The 18,002-nt window shown below is 49.9% G+C and overlaps 1 protein-coding gene across 2 annotated transcripts; it reads right to left on the bottom strand.

The window, feature by feature from the left end:
• Positions 1-5,780: 5,780 nt before the first annotated feature.
• On the bottom strand, positions 5,781-17,774 carry LOC144726620 (DNA excision repair protein ERCC-8-like). 2 transcript variants are annotated; one of them, XM_078605349.1, is made up of 13 exons: positions 17,314-17,774; positions 15,612-15,707; positions 14,548-14,649; positions 13,822-13,945; positions 12,642-12,723; positions 12,393-12,461; positions 11,889-11,955; positions 10,486-10,610; positions 10,111-10,235; positions 9,631-9,828; positions 8,919-9,008; positions 8,324-8,432; positions 5,781-7,370 (listed from the first exon to the last, which is right to left on the bottom strand). In XM_078605349.1, the coding sequence occupies exons 1-12, from the start codon at positions 17,388-17,390 to the stop codon at positions 8,370-8,372; spliced, it is 1,218 nt and encodes a 405-aa protein (XP_078461475.1). In that variant the 5' UTR covers positions 17,391-17,774; the 3' UTR covers positions 5,781-7,370; positions 8,324-8,369. The 2 variants fall into 2 exon arrangements, with proteins under 2 accessions (XP_078461475.1, XP_078461473.1); XM_078605347.1 differs by having other exon boundaries at positions 5,781-8,432.
• Between the last annotated feature and the right edge of the window lie 228 nt (positions 17,775-18,002).

The raw sequence follows: 18,002 nt of genomic DNA, 5'->3' as shown, positions 1-18,002 counted from the left end.
CAGCCTCCCCTAGCCCGTTAGTGGAGGACTAGGAGGTAGGTCAGAGATAGCTAGCAGTGTATTCCCAGCTAGCCGGGTGAGGGGGCCGATACCCCCTCCAGTGTTGTATGTCCGGGGTTGTGACAACTGTTGCGGAATAAATATGTGTGCCTCAACCCCGGCGTCCAAGAGTCCTCAACGATATTACATCTGGTGACAGAAGTGAACGACCACGAACATGGACACGCGCCGGACAGCTCGAGCCGGGGTACCGGAGGCGGAGGACACCGCTGAAATTGTGGAGCCCGGGACGGCTGAAGAAGGCATCGAGCAGCCGGGCCCGGACGCATCCTTACCGCAGCATCGGGATGAAGGGGAGCCGTCAACAGATGGACTGAGGCTGGCTCACGCCAGACTGGCGGAGCTGCTGTACGCTGCTGCCGCCACGCTCGAACACATCACACGGCTGGGGGCTGGTGGCCCGCCACGGGGCGAGGACAGCCGACGACCGGTGCGCCTTCCCGCCATTTCAACGGAGCACAACTTTGAATCTCCCGCCATCGCCGCAGCAGCTGCTGAGGGCGTGGCCGGCCTGAACCTCGGGTCTGACATCGGCCTCACAGGTGCTGCCGCGTCATCACCAGCGGACAGCGCGTCACCACTGGTGCGACCGGCGATGCCATCCGTCGTTCGTGCCGAAGCCCAGCTGAGTAACGGGGACAGCGGAGTGCGAGCTTCCACGGCGGCCGCTGCGCTGCACCAACGGCTACCTCCACTCAAAGAGTTTGTGGGCGAGGAGGGCGACTGGGGCGGCTTCCAGCGGCGCTTCCTCGCGCACCAGGAAATGGCGCAGTGGTCGGATGCCGAGGCCCTCTGCGCGCTGCCGGCGCTCCTCGACAGCGACGCCCTCGCCGCTCTTAAATCGGCGCCGAAGGACAAACGCTCCACGCTACAGATGGCGCTGCAGTTGCTGGCTGGGGTCTACGGACCATCGTCGGAATGCAGGCAGCTCTTTTATGATCGCCAGCGGGGTGCAAAGGAGTCGCCCCTGGCGTACCGTACGAGTCTCCTGGCGCTGGCGAAGACGGCCTTCCCACGAATGGACGACGAAGGCGTGGACGCGATGGTAACGAAAAAGATCCTCCTGCTGGCGGACGACCTGGACATCGCCGTCGTTGCACAGGAAGACACCGAAATGGGTTCCCTCCAGGCTGCGCGGCTCCTCCACGCCAACCTGCTGTCGCAGCGACGGAAGGCCAGCAGGGCAGCGGCCGGGCGTACGGTGGCTGCAGCCACCCTCCCGGCGGAGGAAGTTTGCGCCATCGACCATCGACTGCAGCAGAGGGTGGGAGTACGGGCGGGCCGGGATGGATCGAGCCGCTCCGACCATCCGTCATCGCCGCCTGCGCTCCCGCGCTGTTACAACTGCGGCATCCGGGGCCATGTCGCCTCGGGGTGCCGCTCTCCTCGGCAGCGCGGGACGACGCCTCGACAGGACGCCGGCCCTCCTCCCAAGCTCCATCAACGTAACCCGGCGAGTCGCGGCACCCCTCATGTTTGGCCCACGCACACACCCGTCACACACTCGCACACCGCAACGAACGGGGGGCCGACATTGCGCACCATCGCGCCAACACGTACCACTATGGGGACTCAGATCGAACCCAGGCAGTGGTCCGTGTTGGCCCATCGCGTTGTGGCTGCATCGTCGGGGTCGTCAGCCGTGGTGGGGCACATTGACGGGGTTGAGGTGCGCATCCTGGTCGATACAGGAGCATCGGCGACCATCATTTCGGAACTCATTTACAATATTCTCCCTGTCCAGAGCCGTCCTTTACTGCCGGTTAACGTCCCATTCTATGCTGCTAACGGGGGCTCACTTGGCATCATTGGACAGATTCGAGCACAAATTTGTATCGGTGATATCAAATTGTCCGGCCCGATTTTTGTTTCCTCCTCGCTGGCGGTTCCGTGCCTGCTGGGGACGGACTTCTTGGGCAAAATGCCGATTCGTATTTTAATAGACCAGGGCTGCATTGAGCTCCCGTCGGGATGAAGCATGGCGTTTCTGCCGTCCCCTACTGCGGCTCGGACGGCGTTCGCGACGGTACCGGCGTTCGTCGTTAAAACGGTTCGCGTACCGCCGGGGGCACAAATGTTGGTGCCTCTCAAACTTCGTCGGCCCTTCGCTAAAGGCATTGGGGACCAGGGAATTCTGCTGGGGCCATCTAGTGCCGGGGTTAGCGGACCTCATTTGATTCCGGCCCAGACCATCGTAAAAGGGGACGGGGACCCTTTCATCGCGGTCCTCAATGTGGGGTCGCAGACAGTGGTGGTTCCTCAAGGGACCGTGCTTGCTCACGCAACGCCGGTGCCCTGTGAGGAACCTGTCGCGAATCACGTAGGCACTGTCCCTCTGCCGCATCCACATTCGGACACCGATGAAGGGTGGCTCGAGGCGCTTTGTGCGGGATCGACGGACCTGTCGGATTTAGAGCGTCAAAAGCTTAGGACACTGCTGCGTGAATTTTCCGACGTTTTCAGTCAGAACAAATTCGATTTGGGCTGTACCCATCTGCTACGTCACCATATTGATACAGGTGACAGCGCGCCAATACGCCAAAATCCTTTTCGGTTAAGTCCCGCCGAAAAGGACCATGTCAAATCGGCTGTTGATGACATGTTAGCCGCCGACATCATTTCTCCCTCTATCAGCCCGTGGGGAGCGCCGATCGTTTTGGTTAAGAAACAGGATGGCTCGTTGCTGTTTTGCGTCGATTTCCGCCGCCTCAACAAAATTTCTGTTGCCGACGCATACCCGCTCCCACGGATTGACGAATCGCTGGACGCTTTGGCGGGAGCGCGATTCTTCTCCACATTGGATTTGCTTTCGGGATTCTGGCAGCTTCCTCTGGACGATGATTCTAAGCCTAAAACTGCATTCCGTACACCGCACGGTCTCTTCCAATTCAACCGGTTGCCGATGGGACTCCACTCGGCGCCGGCGACTTTCCAGCGATTGATGGAATTGGTTTTGGCTGGATTGCAATGGGACTCGTGCTTAATTTATTTGGATGACGTTATCGTCTTTAGCAGAACATTTGACGAGCATCTCCAGAGGTTGCGGGCGGTTTTCCTCAAAATGCGGGCTGCTAATTTGAAATTTAAACCCCAAAAATGTCATCTGTTACGCGAATCTGTGCGTTATTTGGGACACATCGTTGGACGCTCGGGTATTGCTACCGATCCCGCCAAAACGCAGTGCGTCAGCTCCTGGCCGACTCCCACCTCTGTGGGGGAGGTCAGGAGTTTCATTGGATTCGCGTCGTATTACCGACGCTTTGTCGCGGATTTTGCGACAATTGCAAAGCCCCTACACGCTTTGACGTCAAAGGGGGTCCGCTTTCATTGGGGACAGGAGGAGGAGGCTGCTTTCCGCTCCCTTCGGGACGCTCTGGTTAAAGCTCCTCCCTTGGTTTACCCCGATTTTTCTAAACCCTTTGTGCTCGACACCGATGCGAGCAACACAGGTATTGGGGGCGTGCTTTCCCAGGTGGTTGACGGCGTGGAACGGGTAGTCGCGTACTGTAGTCGGGTGTTGTCTCCAGCGGAGCAAAGATATTGTGTCACCCGTCGGGAACTGTTGGCAATTGTCTATTTCATCCAACAGTACCGCCCATATCTGTACGGTCAGCGTTTCACCGTCCGTACAGATCATGCGGCACTACAGTACGCCCTGCGAGTTCAACAACCATCAGGACAATTGTCTCGATGGTTGGAGGTTCTCCAGGACTTTGATTTTGAAACCACGTACCGTAAGGGCGTCCGCCACACCAATGCGTACGCTCTGTCGCGCATGCCAACCACCCCCGAATGCGCATTCCTCCTGGGGTCGGGTCGTTGCAGGCATCCGGGTGAAATATCTGTTCCGGTCTTGGCGGCCGCAGACGACGCAGCGTCAATGACGAATTCGATCGCACAACAGGGATCAGATTCCCTGTTGGGGTTGCCTGTCACTGAATGGGGGCGCCTACAGATGGAGGATACCTCCCTCCTCGCGTTGCGTCGTCGCGTCGGGGATGCTGGGCGGGGGAGGGGTGATGCCGACGCATGGGAAATGGTAACGGGTCTGCTGATGCATTGGGACGGGAAATCCCATCGACACCGGCTGGTGGTCCCTTCTGGGTTACGGGGTAAGGTGGTGTGGGCCGCTCATGAGCGCCTCCTCCACCTGGGGACCCAAAAGACCCTCGCCTTGTTCCAGCTTGATTTTTTTTGGCCGGGCATGACAAGGGATGTCGCAGATCTGTTGGGGTCATGCCCTCGGTGTGCGCAACGGAAACCACCAGCACGGGAGTCTAACCCGCCTTTGCAGTCTATCAGAGTCTCCAGAGTCAACGAACTTGTCGCGCTGGATATTCTGGGCCCATTCCCCGCCACCCCCAGGGGCAATAGATATTTGTTGACCGGGGTGGAGTACTTTACGCGCTGGCCTATGGCCTGGCCCCTGGCCAACCAGTCGGCAGCAGCCATCGTGGAGGCCTTTGTCCAGGGATATGTCCTGGACAAAGGTGCTCCCGAGCGGCTGCTGACCGACCAGGGCAAACATTTTTCCGGCAAACTGCTCCAACAAGTCTGTGAGCTCCTGGGCACGAAAAAAATTCGTACCTCTCCCTATCACCCGCAAACTGACGGGATGGTCGAGCGTCTGCACCGAACCATCACGTCCATGTTGTCACAGCAGGTTTCGGACTCACAGACCGATTGGGACCTGCAAATTCAAGGGGTCCTGGCAGCATACAGATTGGCCCCCCATGCGGCAACGGGATTTTCCCCCTTCTTCCTCATGTATGGCCGCGAACCTGACCCACCTGTTCGGGCCCAGCTGCAGATCCCCGCGCCGCAGGGTAAAACTAAATTGGCCGACCATGTTAAATTTAATCTTGCGAAATTAACAGAGGCACGGGATGCTGCCATGCAAAATTCCGACCTGCGTCAGAAAGCTAATGAGCGGCTCAGACTGGGTCGCGCGCACGTGCTACAGTGGAAGCCGGGGGACAAGGCATGGCTGCACTGTCCCCAGGTACCACTCGCGACCTCCTCTAAACTGGTGCGGCCGTGGCGGGGCCCTGTCGAGGTGGTTGAGGTTTTGCGGCCTCAGTGCGTACGCATCAAATTGGGGAAGCGCCGGTGGTTTGTGCACCCCTCCAGATTGAAACCCTTCATTGCGGTGCGAAGTCACACTACACACGCGCGTGGCCAAACATGTGGGGGATCGACCGACTCAAAGGGTCCGTCTCCGCTGCTCTCGCCTGACGTGTTGCCGGCTGTCCCGCCCCCAGGTGCACCAGGAATGACGGGCTCACGCCCGACAACCCCTACGGGGGATGCCGAGGGTCTCGCGACATCGAAAGGAGACTCACTTGGAAATGGACAGTTGCCACCCGACGGCCCGCCATCCGGGGTTGCCCCGTGTGACGGGCCTGCTGCAAGGACGCACGCAAGAATGCGCAGACTCTTGTGATGCACAAAAAGAAAAAAAATTATTTTTCACATGTTATGTTCACTGTGTGCGGCGTCGGTGGTGTGTTCCTGGCACATTGGATTGTACGTATGTTGTGTTCACTGTGTGTTGTGTGTGTGCTGGGGTTCCCTGCAAATTGTATATACGTTGGTTTTACGGATTTCGTATTTATTCGGGGGTGGGGTGCGTCGGGTTATTTTCCCTTCTTGCTTTTCTGGTTCTTGTTGTTGTTCTCGTTCGCGTTATTGTTGAAAAAAATTGTGAGGCACACGCGGGGTCGAGGGGTAAATAAACTTTTATTGTCGTTTGTTGCAGCCGGGACGGCTGCGAGCTGTACAGGGGGGGTGATGTAGGGGTGTTACGGAGGGGCTGTATACATAGGATCACACGGGAAACAAACACAGTGGGCGGGGCTTCGTGAGTGCACGGGGAGGTGCTCTCAACGACGTCTGCACAGGGCAGCCTGGGGGGGGCTGGCCCCACCCATCAGCGGGGGGTTTTGGTATAAAAGGGGATGAGCCGGAGAGCTCGGGGTACAATGTTAAAGCTAAACCAGTGAAGACCAAAGATCGTCTAGCTAGAGCCCTGGACTCCCCTGGGTCGCCGCCCTTGTCAGGGCTGCGCAGGACCGAGCCAGCGGCGTGGTCCCGAGAACCAGAGCTAGTGCTCTGGGACTCCGGGTACCGTAGCCCGACTTACCAGTGTCGGACCAGACAGCCTCCCCTAGCCCGTTAGTGGAGGACTAGGAGGTAGGTCAGAGATAGCTAGCAGTGTATTCCCAGCTAGCCGGGTGAGGGGGCCGATACCCCCTCCAGTGTTGTATGTCCGGGGTTGTGACAACTGTTGCGGAATAAATACGTGTGCCTCAACCCCGGCGTCCAAGAGTCCTCAACGATATTACATATGCACTGTCCTTGAAGTTGATTGGTCCACACCCGAGACGGCTTTCTTTAGAGCCTAGTCCCCATTGGTGTTGGACCAGATGACACCAGAAGGCGTACAACTCAAACACAGTGAAATATCAGAGTATTGAGAGCTCGGGGTAAGCATTCTACGTGACTTTACCGAAAGAACCAAGAAGATGACTATGAGATCTCTTTTACCAGTGGCAAAATATAGTAGGTTTTTACCCTTTTAAACTGGTACAAAACTGACACCTTTATTCAAAGCATCATGTTTGCAAATGGTTTGATTTATTCAAGGCATCATGTTTGCAATGACCACTTGTGGTCATTGCAAACATGATGCCTTGAATAAAGGTGTCATTGCAAAGGTGTCACATTGGTGGTGCGTCGCCCAATCGCCCTAATGAAGAAACCGCCCCTGCTTGACGGCATTCTTGAAGCCGGAGAACTAGTTGTGTGCGAGGGACTGGTGCTTAAATATATTATCCACCATTTATAAGAGATCGATATCCAAAGGATAAAAAAAATACCACGTATCTCATACTTTCTGAACAAATTCAACATGTGCGTAATATCCCATGGCAGGATCTCGCTTCTGAATGGCGCCGATGTGGTAGTTAAATAGGGAAATATGGCCTCCAAACGTTGAATCACATTGACGAGAGGGTTGGGTTGATGATCGCCACATTTAGTAGAAGCAGCAGCAGCACCGGCTAAACATCACATGGTGTGTGAAGGGACGTGGATGTGAATGAAGGGTTGGAGGGGCGATTCCTCGGTTTGCTGCCTCTAAGAGGTACCAAGTGCCAAGTGAAATGTCACCAATCCCGGTTCCACCACCTTGCACCGTCAACGTTCACGTTGGTTGAAATTGAAGCATCGCATTCCGTGAAAGTTACTTGTGAGGTGACGTTAAAAATGTGTCCATCCTCCCCCCCGGTGTCCCCATTGCAGTACAGTCACTGCGTGAGGATAAGGGAGCCAGAGTTATACAATCATCATCATGATCGACAAGTAATATAGTTCATACCCACCCCTTGCAATAAAAACGTAACCATTCAGTAGGATCACAATTTGATTCAAGAAAACAGCATCTTTAAACTGTGAATTATATTGCCCTTTTAAAAGTGTGAGGGGGTCCTGTGAACCACTTACATTAAAACATGTGAATCAAATTAATGTATTGAGCCTAAATATATATTTATGAACTGCTGCATCATTACGTCCATACTCACCCACTGGTATTGTTAAATAAATCCACATTACAATAAATGTGACACGTCGAGTTGGCAATGATCGTGTTTTAACATAGATGTGCACCTGTCTGCATAGCCAAGCCATCATTGAAGACCCCAGCTGAGGTATGTACGTGTGTATGTTGGTCGCACTGTACGTAGCCAACCGTGCTAATCGGAATTGCGGGGAAAGGACAACAGTGTAATAGCGAAATTGTATGACCCCACCCCAGTCCTATTGGCTTTGCTACTCAACGAACAGGAAGCTACTGTCAAACTTGTGTGGATCAATATGTAACAAGCTACTCTGTACTCCTTCACATAACACGTAAATACTGAAGGATATGGACTAAGTTGCTGCTGGCTTCGTGCTCTGCTGCTCAATAAACCGGAACCAGTTAAACTCTACCCATTAAGGCAGCTTTCAGATCAAGACATTGCACCTACACCCACTTGGACAATAACGAGAACAAGAAAAAAACACTCCCAGTATAAGTTACTCACGTCTTAGTAAAAGCAAAAAAGTTATCACACTTTTTAATGTGCTATGATAAGACGCCATTATTCGACTCCATCGTCACATGGTATAAAAGTGTAAACCCACCGTTATCTTATTACATAAAAAAAAAATTTGTACAACTGGACGCAGAGAAAAAATTATGCAGTAAAAATAGGCATACATGTGTTGTCATCATCGTCATCATCAGCTGGTGGTCCCCGTCCAACTTAATCTTCATCGCTACTGCTCCAGGAATCCTGGAAGCCACTGCGCTGCTTGCTTCCAGACTTCTGCATTGTGCACGAAAACAAAACACATTATTATTCAGCTCAAATACATTTGTTATCAACACAAAAAGGAATTTTTATTACAAAAAATACCAAGTTCAAATGTTTTTATACGGCCCCATTTATGTGCGATAATCGTACGTAATAAAATGTTTAATCGGTAGTTTTTAAGTAATGGCTTTTATATGTTTCGTGGTTTATTACATTCTGTAATCCCAAAATGACTCAATTGTGTCTCCACATAGGAATCATCAACCCCTCCTGGCAGACTAACATTTGCAGGTCAGGTACCAAGTCACCACCTTGTGATGCACAGGGACAGCTGCCACTGGGAGTGCCCTTACAAATGTGCTGAGATAGGATGTGATGTAAGTCACTTCATATGACGCAAGTAAAGTGCTCCGAGAGGCCTCGGCAATAATGGCACTCTCATCAAGCATACATTCTAATTATTGTTTTGCAGTTCCAATGACCCTAGAGGTGTCTCACCTTGTCTGATTCTTCCTCCTCCGGTTGAGTCCTGCCCATGTTGGGCACCCAGACCAGGATGTTACTGTCATTACCGCCACTATACAGCTCCTGTGAAGTGCCAGACATGAGCCATTGAGCATCTATACCTCTCGTCTGGGTTTCCATTCAGAAGCTGAAGAAATAACTCAGCTTATTTGAATCAAAATGTCGTTATACAGGTTGAGTAGATTGTAATTCCAATAACGGAATTGTTTCTCTTAGAACAGCGAATACTGGTGTTGAGCAGTATGATGTATGTATTGTATTTACACTTGTGTCCTAATTACAAGTGTGAATGGGCATAATCAGTCACATGTGGCCTGATTTTGACTTAAAACTTTCCCTGCATTCTAGATGCATTAATTTGACAAAATAAAAAAAGTAACTTTTACACTGTTTACGAGTAAAACGTGTGTTTTTAGAAGGCCATACATATTTTTATTTATTCTCTGTTCCGAAAAAGTTCTAACTGGTATATAGCACTTAATTACAGTAACAAATACATAAATTGTAATCCTAGCCAGTGGCACAAATCACTCAGCTCTTGTAAAGATATTGACAATGAGTGAAAACAGAATAAGTCCCTAAAAAACACCATGTGACGGGGGTTTGTGACCTGTTGCCTTGTGCGACTTCGCATCGGAGCAGTGATAAACGGATGGGTACACATAGTTGAAGAGGCTTTTCTCACCTGGAAGTCTGAATAATATTCACAGCAGTTGACCTTGTTGTAGTGGCCACTGAGCTGGGTGTGTGCCCGCCCAGAGTAGATCTCAAACGCAGTTACATGACTGCCCATCGGAATAAACACGAGGTCCGGCGAGCAGTCTGCCGACACGGCAAACTTCACCCCTTTGCGGGAACCGTTGCTGACCCGGCCGTAGTTCACCTGTGGGAAAGTGACGGTACGGGGCCAAGTTGTGAAGCCATAATGGGCCGACTGTGAAGAAGCAACCACCATTGCGACCATATGAAAATGTGCTCCAACATTCTACTTTGCTCCGGCGCTATTCCAGCTCGCCTGTCAAGTCTGGCAATGGCAGCATCTCCACACCCAATTCTTGTTTCAGTATAAGCACTGGACATCCGTGGTTCGTTTCAAGAGGAATACTAAACGACACCAATTGCTCGAGATGAAACATGTCGCCTGTGCAAAAAAGTGTTGCATTACCAGAAGGTTTGTGCCCGTGTCGGTCCTCCAGAGCTTGAGGCGGTCGTCCGTGCCCAGGGTGAGGAGGTGGAGCCCATCCTTGGTGAAGCAGAGCCCGTTGACGTGTCCGCCGTGTGATGTCTGTGCTGCAGATGTTCACAACGGCACCACACTTAGCAGAAAAACGGCCTCGCTTGTTCGTTTATTAATCCGCTTGTCCTGGTGTGGGTCACGGAATCGTTAGTGCGAAAATTGTCCTAGTTATATGGCTCTCTGACAGTAATTCCTTGTTAGATTGTTACAAAAGGGATAAGCTATGTGTGCGGGCATGGGGTTGCCACGACGCTGGGTCTAACATCCAATGTGGAGAAGACAGTGGGGGGCTTGCGTTCCTACTTCCGCTGCGGTCTCTGCTGCTCGAGGACTTGGAGCCTCCCCAGGCCTCACCCTTGTGCTGATCCAGGGTGAGCAAACAGCCAGTGGCCTTCCTTACGTCCCACAACTTCGCACTGTTATCACGACTTGTGTTAAGCAGAACAAGCGTGAGAGAAATGCACACACACACGACCACACAGAGTAATGGGACTTGTGTAACGACAATGATTAAAATCGATTATGCCCATAATACATGTAAATGTGCACGTAAGATTTTTGTTAAGAGTATTTTGTATCCACATTTGTTGCATGTAATTAGTTCACTTTATCCTTGCAGCCACCGCACGGCACATTTCAATTTAAGTGGTTAACGGCAGCCATCATAAGAGATGTAGTTGTAACTAAATGCTGTACATGCAAATTGCATTATATATAGTCCATGGGCCATAGCAGAAATTGGTATCAAATAAGCAGCAAAACTTTAGTCTTACCTACTTATTTACATGGCATATAGGGGTGAATTATTTGCTAACCCCCACTCCATTCAAGTGGTTACCACATAATTATTTACTATTATTGACCACGTAAAGAAATTGGAACCAGTAAAGTTATGTGACCCCAAGTAGTATCGACAAGTGAAATATCCGCTCTGGGCTCATGGACTAATAAGGCACCAGTGGCAGGGCCCCCATCGGTCACTGCATAATACATTCAAAAAGACATGCATACGCACACAGGGCTGGAGCTTTATATATGTGTGAAACCGATAATTGCTTTGCAAATGTTTTTTTGCATGCGATTATCTAGAATCCAGAAGAGGTTTTTTTTTGGGTTAAATCGCGTAAATATAAATGTGTCATTAAACCCGCCACCACGTAAAAGCCTATGTGTTAAACTGATTATCCATAATGCAATAAAACGAAATTAACCACCCTGTGACAATTTATCAAAATGCGAAGGGAGCTAATTGAGACATGCTTAGTTGAGTATGCATTTGAAATCAAACACATAAGTGATGCACTTGGCAGATTATTTTCAAACCCACATTGAGGTTAAGCTTCTCCTACTCGCGTTGTAGGCTTTAAATGAGCTTGCTCCATCACATATCATCCAGGAGTTGATTCAGCCACACACTCCACTGAGATCTCTCAGATCTATCGTTTGTGCCCTAGTCAGCATAACTGCCACTCCAGGCTTAGAAATTCCTCGCGGTCGATGGAGACGTTTAAGCCCTGGCTGAAGACGCATATTTAAAACTGCCTCCTCTATTTCTCTTATCTTGTCTCTTTAGTCTTTCTACCTGGTTACTTTTCTCTCATTTTCTAATACATGCGTGGGGGTTTCCAGGATTCATTGTGCAAGGGCGCTGAATGTAAACAATTTTTATTTCAGTATGGTGCGGCATGCGCTCACTTGGCTGGTACCTTCCAGTAGCCAGGACAAACTCGTGCCGCGTCGACCAGCGAGCTGCGAGCACCGCGTTCCGGTGGCCTGCAGGGGGAGCTGCAGTCAGCACCTGTGCCACTCCGCTACACTCCATGTTGTTACAGCAGGGATTAGGAACCCTTTTCTTTACTGAGAGCCAGAGGACTTTCCATTGCCTTTGGCATGCAACCACGTATTAACGCACACCACCAAGTCGCTTCTGTCACTACAAGAGGCCCTTACAGTGGCATTAGAAACATGGTGTTGCCAGGTTGAATTTATTGCCCTCCAGTAACCAATTAGTATGGCTAAGATCCTAACGGTGATGGATAAATATTGTTTGGCGGCCATTTTGAAGAGGTAGGTCTCGTGAAGCCGCGGACCGTACGAAGTAATGACATAGGCTGTGGCCGGCCCGTGGGCTATAAGAAACCTCACCCCTGCTCTATAGTGGTGAAGCCAACCATTATGGGTGCTCTCAAGACAGCAAAAACAGCTCTCACCGTTCAGGATGTGAGTGCTCGAGCCCGTTCTCAGGTCACACAGCTGCACTTTGCTGCCACTGGTTCCAACTTGAGTCATCAGGGAGCAAAACGAGAGCAGAATTTAAATACAAGCATTTAAAAAAAAACTTTAATTATTACAGTTATCAGGGTTTATTAAAACATGGTTGGGATCATATTATTTAAAAAAAAGTAAAACTTGTAAAATTATTTTGCATAAACCCAAGTTATACTACATTTAAATCTTACCTGCAATTAGGGAGTGCTGCGTTGCAATTGGAGACATATGGTGACAATAAACCTTTTCCGAAAATGTGTAAATTTCTGCCGGCTGTATGAAGAAACCCACCAGCGGCAGTATGTAAAACAAAACAAATGATTAAAATACATCCTTGTTCACGTCAGCGGTATAATTTTACACTCGATATATCTCATTAAACACGTGCTACAAATTCCGAGTAAAGCACATCATTCTTCTCGCAATAGTCCAGCGAAGAGCCAATGAGATGTTGCAGGAGTAGTCGACTACATGGGTCACACTATTTAAGCTATTGTAGGGGTGTTAGAGAGAGAGCCCGTTATGCATGGCAGCTTATGGCAAACAAACACAGTGGGCGGGGCTACGTGAGTGCACGGGGAGGTGCTCTCTACGACGTCCGCGCCAGGCACCCCGGGGGGGCCCCACCCCTCAGCGGGGGGTTGGGTATAAAAGGGGATGTATCGGAGGGCTCGGGGTTCTTGTTAAGCTAACCAGTGAAGACTGAAGACGTCTTAGCTAGAGCCCTGGACTCCCCTGGTTCGCCGTCCTTATCAGGGCCGAACAGGACCGAGCCAGCGGCGTGGTCCCGAGATCCAGAGCCGGTGCTCTTGTCAGCGCTGGTCTGGGACTCAGGGTACCGGGCCCGACTTACCAGTGTCGGGCCAGATAGCCTCCCCTAGCCCGTTAGAGGAGGACTAGGAGGCAGGCTAGGAAGTAGCTAGCGCGTGTATCCCCAGCTAGCCGGGTGAGGCGGCCGACACCCCCTCTAGTGTTGTATGCCACAACTGTGCTGTGTGAATAAACCCGTGTGCCTCCAACTCCGGCGTCCAAGAGTCGTGAACTCTATTACACTATTTTTAATTTTACCAGGTAAAGTCCACTGGGCTATATAGCTCTTTTTCAGAAGCAAACTGGCCACAGATGATAGCTCAACGAAGTGGCGTATCACTTGGAAATCTATAGCAGCCAAATACTCTAAACGCATGTTTCTAAATGTGGAGAGAAAAACTAAAGGACCCGGAGAAAAATTCACGCGACCATGGGGACATAATGGAAACTCCAAATACACAGGCGTCAGGGTTGAGATCAAACCCACGACCTCCTGTATGCCAGGCAAGGTAGTTAACATCTTTCCACAGTGACGCCCACAGCGGCGAGATGTGTTCTCACCTCCAGAGCATTGGTGTCCCATGCCTTGAGCGTCTTGTCAAAGGAGCTCGACAGAAACATTCCTGTGTCGTGGGTGTACCACTGCACCGTCTCCACACTGTACTGGTGCACATGTGCATGGGACCTGCAATGCCAGGTACAAGTGCTCTTGACAACAATACAATTTGTGATTGTAAATGCATCTAAAGATGCTGCACAGAAAAGCATATGCACATTCATAGTTCTAAGGCCAAGTAGGAAGTTATAGAGAAGGGGAATGTATGTATGTATGTACAACTTATTTCGCACCGTATGTAGCCAACCGTGGAAGGAATAGGACTTAAATGCAGAACATTATTGAAGGAAATTATCACTCTGGGAGAGGAGAACAGGGACGCCTTAATTAACGGGGAGATATCAGCAACGTGTAGTGCAGCCAACGACTATCCTACCACCCGACGAATAGATAATTATGAATCTATTTATCAATAAAAATTGATTCAAAATGCTCACAATTATAGACAATTTATGCAACTTGCATAAACATGATATGCAGTTTCATTTAGGCTAATGTAATACATTCTGTGCAAATGACAAAAAAAAGAGAAAACAAAGAAGTTCAAGTGAGACGTTTTTTTATCGTGACCCAGAATTGTGACAATTCATCAAATTACTGGGGGGGGGGGGGGGGTGAAGCAAAGAACGGTAAGATGCCTACTGAGAAATACAAGAAAATAATTTAGTCACCTGCCCACTGTGCAGATGGCCTTGCATGTGTACTGAGGTTTCTGGGAGACATTCTCCAGGTTGTAGATGGCAATCACTCCATCAGCTCCTCCAGAGAGCATACTGTTGTGCACAAAAATTCATCCACAGCCACTTCATTCACACAGATAGCAACACGCAGGCACTACCACCGGCTTTCATTATTCTCTGGAAAGCATTGCATATATGCATGTATGTTGAACTTCTTTCGCACCGTACGTTGCCAACCATGCTAATTGGAGGTGTGGCGGAAGGAGAACTAAGCACAAAAATCAGTTCTAAAGAAATGGGTTTTCAACCTTGATTTAAAAGTGCATAGCTCCAGTGGCTTCCTAATCTCGGACGGAAGTGTTCCAAACGGCCGCAGAAGCGCATCCGAAAGCACGCGATGCAGTGACCGCCTTTGTTCGATGGCTAGCCATGGCTAGCCATCGAACAGGCTACTACCAGGCTACTAATACCGTCCGCTAGCTCAACCACCAAACCTCGATGTGAAAATAACAAAAAATTGCTGATCAACTCCTTTATACCTGGGGCAGTGCTGACGCTACACCTGTTATACATCACTTTGGAGAAAAGGGTTGGTGGATCGCACAGATGATGTGAGACTCACTTCCCGTGGGCGTTGAGGTGCCATACTGTGGCTTTCCAAACTAAACTAAAAACTGAGAAATGTTTTTATTTTACCAGGTGAAGCCCACTGAGCTATAGCTCTTTTTCAGAAGCGACCTGGTCACAAATGATAGCTCAACAAAGTGGCTTATCACGTGGAAATTTATAGCAGCCAAATACTCTAAAGACAGTACAACAAACCCACACTTAACACGTTACTATATACGACCGCAGAGCTTGGGCAATTATTGGTGCTGGCTCACTGCGCGGCTGCCTTCCTGCTTGTCTGTGGTTCCTCATGCCTCCGACTAGTTTTCTGTCTTTGAGAGTGTGTGTAATACTGATTGGCGTGTTACAAGATGGACTTATTATTATACAAAAGAAGAACACGCATGTTAGGCGACAATTTATATGCTGCTGGTGTAGCCACGCACTACTTATTTTCTGCTTGGTCGATGTCGAGGACATTGACGCCACTGCTGTGCACGCACTCTACGTCCCGCTCACTGCTCAGCTCCAGGTTGAACACCCTGCACAGCTCACAAACAAAGACAAAAGACAAAGATCCCCGTATAGCCTAAACAAACTGTTGGGGCAAGTGCTGTTAGTGAACACCTATGAAGGCCGACACGGCACACGAGGTGGGTGGCCAGCACCACGCACTGTGGCCTTTATCTCCCCAGTGGCGATGTTTACACATCACACCAGGTACTCATTTAAGACTGAGTTAACCTCGGGGAGGCCCAGGACCGGTTCAGATAATCGTCACTGGTGTTGGCCGTTAGCGGGAATCTAAATCGTGTTGCCGAGTTCGTATTGCGGCGTGTGGACCGCTACACTACCGCTCGCCATCATGCACACACAAAAGGACACCTGGCACTCACGGGAGAAATCTCAAGCAGTACAAAAACCCTTGCATGCATTATGCTGAGGATCTCTCTCGTTCTCATTTGCCATGTTGTTCTCAAAGATGTCTGCAATCATGGCCTTACATTTAGCTCTTTCCGTGATATTTACTGAAGATACTCCCATTTACTGTATATCCAATTGCTTCTGTACTTAATTCACCATCATTTCCCTAGTCAAAACATTATATTTAGTCTGTCGTTCTCTCATTATTTATTCTTATTCTCTTTCTGCTATCTGAAATACATGTATTTATCATGTTGTCTATTCCAGATGATTTTTTACAGCCTTCTGAAATAACACATTTTTGCTGCTTCTAGTTTGCTTCAGGGCTTTGTAACTGTCCAGCTTTCACATCCACATAGGAAAACTATAGTAGACTCTCGATTACCCATGCTAATGACGGGGAGGACAACCGTGGATAATTCAAAATCGCGGATGACAAAAACTAACGATCAATGATGCGCGTGCAGTGATTACTTTGCTGCTCCCGCCCACTAAGTGGATAGCAGAGCCACGGCAATCAACATCAAACTCTGCCCACTGTTGTAAAGATGTACGACTGTACTGTAGAGGCGATCACGTGGATTTCGGACTAACCGGAGCACATATTTGTTTGGTTTAAGTATTTTACTTGAAATAAGCATCTCCAAGAATAACAAGGTATACCTTTTTTAGATTATTTATTTGGGCTTATGGGAACATCCATGAGTTATTACTTTGTAAAAATTTCAGGTGCGTGGTTACTCCGCAAATTAGATAAACGTCACGTGGATAATCGAGTCTACTTCACATCGAGGTTTGGTGGTTGAGCTAGCGGACGGTGTTCGTAGCCTGTTCGATGGCCATCCATCGAGCCATGGCCAGCCATCGAACTAAGGTGGTCACTGCATCGCGTGCTTTCGGATGCGCTTCTGCGGCCGTTTGGAACACTTCTGTCCGAGATTAGGAAGCCACTGGAGCTATGCACTTTTAAATAAAGGTTGAAAACCCATTTCCTTAGAGCTGCTTTTGTGTTTAGTTGGCCCATGAAACCCCAATGGACCCTATAGTAAAACTACTCTACTGTAGTCCGCGCTCTTTCAACAAAAAGCAAAAACGACACCAAACTCTCTACCGCTCGTCATGTCTAGCAGAGCCTTAACGATTGACATCTGCTGGACACACTGCTGATGCTGCTGCTGCCGCAAGCAAGAAAACAGAGCGCCCCCCCCCACTCCAGTGCCGCACCTTCGCGTGGACTCGGCGACGCGCAGCCTGGGCGGCTCGTCCGCTCCGTTGCGCCGCGACGACAGGAGACCCAACATGACTCATAGCATCAAGGCAACTATAATAACGAGGCCACTGTTGTTGTCGCAGCAGTGGTAATAATAAAGACAGTGGTAACGATATCGCGCTACTTCGGCCTACTTCAGGCTTCTCCCCCCGCTCAGGCCGCACCGAGGCCCAGGTCGCGTAGGCCCGGCCCATGAATGAGGCGGCTCGGCATCGCCGACCGACCAACCTCCATGCAATCGATTAAATAAATGACCACCCCCACTCTCAACGATTGATCAATCGAAAACTCGCGCATCCGTCTGTTGAGCGTGGTAATCGAGGATTCTACCCACAGAGGGTAAACCCGTATGCACCAGACCGTGCGTTGCTACGTGGGGCGAAAGTTGTGCGCGGTGCCAATAAAGTTATACAATTGTGGATCTCTCTCTCCCACAAACAAACCGGATTGTAAGACGCAGCTAATAAAGTTTAAACATTGCGGTCACACAAAACTACCGGATTATGAGACGCGCCTAACAAAGTTATACGATTCCAGTCACACGATTACCGGATTATAAGACGCACCCAACAAAGTTGTACATTTCTGGTCACACACGTGCCTATTCTTTGCTTCTTTCTATAATGAAAATAATCAAAGTGAG

Source organism: Lampetra planeri, chromosome 24, assembly GCF_965212315.1.
Source record: "Lampetra planeri chromosome 24, kcLamPlan1.2.h2, whole genome shotgun sequence".
NCBI classification, from domain to species: Eukaryota; Metazoa; Chordata; class Hyperoartia; order Petromyzontiformes; family Petromyzontidae; genus Lampetra; species Lampetra planeri.
This window is presented reverse-complemented; position numbering and strand designations above follow the sequence as displayed.